General features: G+C 39.0%; 1 protein-coding gene across 1 annotated transcript; it reads left to right on the top strand.

The window, feature by feature from the left end:
* Positions 1 to 351: 351 nt before the first annotated feature.
* Positions 352 to 5544, top strand: GMNN (geminin, DNA replication inhibitor). Its single transcript, XM_010295819.1, has 6 exons — positions 352 to 408; positions 2191 to 2289; positions 2681 to 2819; positions 3524 to 3606; positions 3682 to 3792; positions 5341 to 5544. The coding sequence occupies exons 1-6, from the start codon at positions 352 to 354 to the stop codon at positions 5542 to 5544; spliced, it is 693 nt and encodes a 230-aa protein (XP_010294121.1).
* The last annotated feature ends 508 nt before the right edge of the window (positions 5545 to 6052 follow it).

The raw sequence follows: 6052 nt of genomic DNA, 5'->3' as shown, positions 1-6052 counted from the left end.
TCCCCCTCCGCCATCTTGGGCGTGCGTCTGCGACAACCGCCAGCCCCAGCCCTGGGAAAAGGCTTCTCGGGGGCTGTAATCGTTAGCGGGCTAGCGTGGCCGCGACACGAGGTGTCTCCTCAAGGTTCTGCGTTTCTAGAGCACTTGCAGCTCTTAACTCTTGGCAGGAGGAACCCCAAAAGGGGCTCCAGGGTGTCTGGAAGAGCCTGCTGACCACGCGATTCATGCTTGAATTTTTAATGCTGTAACAAAAGTTGACAAAGTGACATTATAATACCGAGTAACTAGTGTCCCTCAACTTCGGTTGCAGCCAGGTATTGCTACATTTTAATCTTTTTTTGCAGTGATCCTATGAATTCCAAAATGAAACAGAAACTGAACGCAGAAAAGTCATCAGGATCTTTGCAGGTATAAGCGCTAAAGCCTTTAAGCAAGCATATGGGAGCAGATAAGGGATATAAAATACATTAAATTTATTAAGGGTATCTCAGACACAGGATTTGCTTTGTTCAGCGGTTTGTACTCAATTCTCTGGAAACGGTCCCTCTGACACAAGTTTCGTATCGGCTGAAGGAATACAAAGAGATCTCTTGCAACGTGCTTCCACCTGGCTTGTGTCCTCTTAGCTTGAGTAACCTCCTGGCAGGCCAGGTGGCTTGGGAACACTGTGCACTGTTTGGGAATATGTGCTTATGTCTACTTTTTTTATTGGTTAGTAAATCCTTTTTAGTTTGACACTGAGCTTGCTGTCTTTCCATGTATTTTTTTCTTTAGGTGCTGGCTACCTGCCTTAGTTCAGTTACTGAATCAGTCTGGCTGCTAAGGGTTTGTAGAGTAGGTTCTGTAGCCTGTCCTTCATAGGGATGAACTCTCTTAAAATCTGTCTTGGCTTGAGCATGCTTTAACTGAAGTACTCATGCAGGCACTTCTGTTTCTGAAGCCGCTCTCATCAACCATAGTTGCCTTGGAACTGGGGGAAATGCTTAAAGGATTTATATTTTTAAGAGGTGACTGATTAGAAGTTACTAAAACTTATACCCATATCTTTTAATGTAGACCCTAATCGAATTGTACAAACAGGCTAATAGCCCTCAATCATGTGGGATAGAACATCTGGAATGAGAATTTCTAGTATTAATGAAAATTGCCAGTTGATAAGTCAGATTTATACATGTGGTAATCCTTTCCTGTAATGACTCTAGAATACAAGGTCCTCAGGGTGGCTTTTTGTACTTTCAAATACTTACATGCAATGGGTTAACTCAAGTATTAGTCAATAATTTCTTGGCAGAGTATACTTAACTCTAACCTTCAAACAGCAGCAAGCAGTGTCTGACACACGGTCTGATTCTTGTTCCCACAGCAGTTAGTGTTTGTCCTTTACTTCAACAGTAGGATAATTGGTAGCAGAAACTACCGTGGGAAAGGTGAACTCCTGTCATATGAAGTATAGTGTGAATCAGTAACTTTCTCACGCTGGTGTGGCATTGTATTCTGGCTATTCTTGCTTGGTTGTCTGCCATTGTTTGCTATCCCATGTAACCAACCCAATCAGAAAGCTTTAATGCAGGAAATAGGTATTTATGCATGACAGCAAAGGTGATAAACATGCTGTTTATACAAAACAATAGCCTGTCTGGATCAAAGTAAGGAAGCTTTAGATCCACTTTAATGGATAATTGAAGCAACACATCTATTTAAATGAACACCACTTGAGGGTGTGTTCACGGGGAGCAAAAATAGGTACTGCCTAAAGTGATGTGTGTGATTTTACCGAGTGAGCCTGCAATTGCAGTCACTGTTCTCTCTTCCCCTGGAGTCTTAATACTGCTGTTATCAAATACCACTTTGGAAACTTCAGCCGAAGTTTACATGTGTCACTGTACTGTAACTGGCCTTGAAATCTAGTCAGAATATTTCTGCTGCAAGACCTGTTCAAGTCCCTTTATGAAGGCTAAGGATTTTCTTCTAAGAGGCAGGGACTGAGCATAGCTTCATGTGATTAAGGTCCATCTCCGCTAAAAGTAACTAGATCCCTTCTTTGCACAAGCCTTAGCAGAGACTAAAGTATCATCTTTTGTCTTGACAAAATGAACCATGGGTTAACTTAATGGAAACATGACAGATTCCCAAGTTTCAGTTTATGTAGAGAAGAGTGGCAACCCTCTGAAGCCATATTTGTCTTTTTAGAAGTACCTCACAGACACCACGTGCAGTGCTGCCCCAAGACGGACTCTTAAGATGATTCAGCCTTCCGCAACAGGTTGCCTGGTTGGCAGACGTAATGAGGTATGAATTAGAAGGTAACCTGTAGATGTGTAATTATTTCTAGTCATAGTGAAATGATTTTGAGCTTTTAACTGAAAATGAATATATTTGAAAAAAAATATAATCCACTAACTAGTGTGATATAACTTAAGCTTACTATTTTAATAATAAACATACTAAGTATTTTGAATAAGTATTAAAAACTAGCAATTTCTGAGTACTTCAGGAAGATGTTTGGTATTTTTCTTAAACCTATGTGTATCAAGGAAGACCTCTGTAAACTAGAACTATAATGTGAAGAAAGCAGGGCTTAAAGATTTATTTGCAGTCATGAGTGAGCAGACTTACAAGTCTCTTTTTTAAAAAAGCTGAAATGATTCTCAGAAGTTAAACCTGCCTGTGTTTTATGCAGAAGAAATCTTCAGTCAAAAGGAAACTCTGGAATAACAAGTTCACCTCAAAGGCTTGTAAAGCTGAGGTGTCTGTGGACAAAGAGCAAGAAAATGAGAATACAAATGATGTCATTCAAGCTGTAGATCTCATGGTAAAAGGTATGTGGTAATTCCTGAAAAGTTTTCTTGCACTTAAAATGCCATGCTCCCACTGGAATATAACTTGAAATGTGGTTCTTTCGTTGCTTAGCTAAGGGCTTCATGTTTTTATGTAAAGCCTAGCAGGAACTAATAATACTTATCCCTTGTAGTATAATAAATACAGTATAATAAATAGTATAGTTACCTAATGTTTAAGAATGAGTTTATGGTAGCCAGTAGCTGAGAGCCATTGTATGCAGCAGTGTTAAGAACTCCTGTAGTTGTTACTTTGGCTACAAGCTTTCAAGTGACTAATAATTAAGTTGAACTGAAAGGTTGTTTTAGCATAGTGTGCTGCATGTGCAGTTTCTCAGAACCATTAAGCCCAATGTGGACAGTGACTTGGGAATAAGACTTCTGTCTTCCACAAAGTATGCATTGAGACTGACATTTGCAAATGTGACTATCTTGCAAGGCCTGCTGCTGTGCTAGAGGCAGCTTCTTGAAGAGTTTGCCTATATAGCTATTAAGACAGTGTAGGATCTCTGTTTTCTGTAAGCATATATCTCCAGTTGTAAATTTACAACTAATCTCTGGGAAAACACTGTATGGAGTGAGTTCTAACTATCACAGTTTATAGAACACTTGTACACAAGTTGTATATCTAAGGTGATCTCAAGAATTCAGACTTAGCACAGACTTGCTGTATCTTCCCACTTCAGGAAGCCCCTCATCTCAATATTGGAAAGAAGTGGCTGAAGAAAGGAGGAAGGCTCTGTATGAAGTGCTTCAAGAAAATGAAAAGGTAGCTAGTGAAAGATAACCATCTTTACCGCTGGCTATTGTTTTTGTGTTTTAATGTTTTGTTATTTGAACTCAGTTGCACAATGAAATTGAATGGAAAGATGGTGAAATTGCCCGCCTAAAAGAAGAAAATGAAGAGCTAATGTCCCTTGCTGAACATGTGCATTATATGACCAGCATGATTGAGGTAAAGGAATTTTCAGTTAATGTTGTAGAATGAAAAAGTGAGAAACCAGCAAAACTATTTTTAATGAATCATGACTTGTTTTGTGCACTCACACAACTCTTAATCTTAGTCTGACCTATTTTCCTGCAGGATCACTAATGTTTTTATTCCACCATAGAACCCATAGTAATGAGTACCTAGAGTTATGTTTTCTGCAGAGGGGAGTCAACCTATTGTCTTAACAGAACAGGCTTTGCATCTTAGATGGTGACAGGGGAAAGAAGGATTCACTTTCAATTTTCTGAGATGACTAGAATTCAAATACTTAATACACTGTGTAAGGCTGTTGGCCAAATGAAGTGTTTGTACTGGCTGTGACCTTTGAGGAACTAAGCTTGAAATGGGGACACATAAAGTGGAGCAGTGAGAGGGAGAATGGAGCACCTGTGTTCTTTAAAGTCAAGGTTTTACTGAAGAATTGCCAGTTTTGTCACCCAAAAAGGGGTTAATGCACAGTCTATAGGGTTCATAAACTTAAATTTCAGAACAACTTCCTCTGTGAAGTCCTTGGGGACAGGTAGTTGTCACTGATTCCATGAAGGCACGAGTAGATTGTCTGGAATAGCCTCCGAAGCAATGACAAGTTTAGTTTCAAGGTTCCATAGCTATATATTTATCTAGGTTGTTTTTGTAGGGATTGAGCTCTCAAATGGGATATGAAGCTGGGTGCGTGGCAAGTATTTTCTCTCATCAGACTGGGGAGGTGGAAACAAAATAGATGATTACTGCAAGCAACTTGATTAATCAAGAAGTAAACTTGATCAAGTTATTTTTCAGTTAGTGCAATTATTTGCAATCTTTCAAGACTGATCTACTAGTTTGCTACACTTGAATTTTTTTGGTAGTCAGGAGTGCTTCTTGTTAGTGATAAACCCACAGGCAGAAATTGAATTACTTAAGGACTTAAAAGAAATGTTGGAAACCTCTCTGCAGTTCCTCAAAGGTTAAGTTCACTTATTAGTTGTAAGCTGCTCACTTCTGAGGCTTTAATGAGCCTTAAGTGATACATCAAACAGCCAGCAGCATCAAAAGCAATCCTGTTTTTCTTCCTTAGATCAGGTTAGGTGAGGAATTTTGAGTTTGATCATGAAATGCTAGAAACTGCCGGGTCTTCTAGTTCCTCTAGACTTAATGTAGCTTCATTATCTCTGATTAAAAGTTAGGAACTTAGTCTGTATAGTAATTTTTCTAAAATTAAACCTATATAGTACTACAGTAATATTTAGCTTGGGAAGCTGTTTCACCATATTTTATGTTGCCTAAGATAAAACCTGTCCTACTGAAGAACCTAAGGAGGACTTAACAAACCAGATGTGCTCTGAGTTAGAGGTAGCAATTTGAGTTGAACTCAAGTGTCTTAAGATTTTTGTGACTGAGGAATGTTTTAATTATATCAACAATCTCCAAATGAAAATAACTAATTTGTTTGCTCAATTCAGTAGGCACAGTCTTATCTCCCTGGCTGTTAAGTAGAAAAGTACTAAGTTCGGTCTTCTGGTTTTGTCCTAGAGGCTAACTGGGGAAGCACCTGACAATCTTGAGATGCTGAAGAGCAGGGCTCTAGAGGAATCCAAACAAGAAAATGAAGAGCTTAACTGTGGAGATGATGCAGGCAGTGCTTCTGAAGAAGGGCCATCACAAGTATCATGTGGCTTAAGGGAGAGTATATCAGATCTTGCTTCAAAGGAAGCAGATAATTTGCAGCTGGAATGACAACCTTAAATAGGCTTATATATGTGGCTTTTAATGGCAGACTTCCTCTTGAAAGGATATATTGAAACTTCTCAGGTATAGAAACTCTTGTGGAAGCATTACAGATGCTGGTTTTTAACTGGGACTATGTAGCAGTGGGAGTAACCAGATACTGCATAGAAAACTTACTACAGGCTGCTCTTAGTTGCTTGTATAAAATGCAAATACTGTGTATTTTGAACTGTTGTGTAAATATCATATGGTCTGACATGATACCTGAAAATTGATAAATAAATCTTTGCCTTACCATAACAGCCTCTTAAATTTGAGTGGGGAATGACTAGTTCTAGGCTTACAAGTCAATTGTGACTACTGTAGAGGAAGCTTTCAAGTTTTTTGGGGAGAACCTGGGCAGCTTTTAGCTCCCTAGACTTCCATAATTCTGGAGAACAGAATGGTTTTGGTGGGTATGAAAAGCAAAATAAAACTTGTGTGCTGTTGGTGAGGCTTCAGAATGCCTCAAGAACAG

Source organism: Phaethon lepturus, unplaced genomic scaffold, assembly GCF_000687285.1.
Source record: "Phaethon lepturus isolate BGI_N335 unplaced genomic scaffold, ASM68728v1 scaffold12171, whole genome shotgun sequence".
NCBI classification, from domain to species: Eukaryota; Metazoa; Chordata; class Aves; order Phaethontiformes; family Phaethontidae; genus Phaethon; species Phaethon lepturus.
The sequence above is the reverse complement of the archived record's forward strand: the minus strand, read 5'-3'. Positions and strand labels throughout refer to the sequence as shown.

Bases quoted from the DNA above. Each gene is read 5' to 3' on its own strand.
- GMNN (XM_010295819.1), top strand. From the start codon at position 352: ATGAATTCCAAAATGAAACAGAAACTGAACGCAGAAAAGTCATCAGGA. The intron at 2,290-2,680 runs GTATGAATTAGA...TGTTTTATGCAG, and splicing joins TGGTTGGCAGACGTAATGAG to AAGAAATCTTCAGTCAAAAG. The intron at 3,607-3,681 runs GTAGCTAGTGAA...ATTTGAACTCAG, and splicing joins TGCTTCAAGAAAATGAAAAG to TTGCACAATGAAATTGAATG.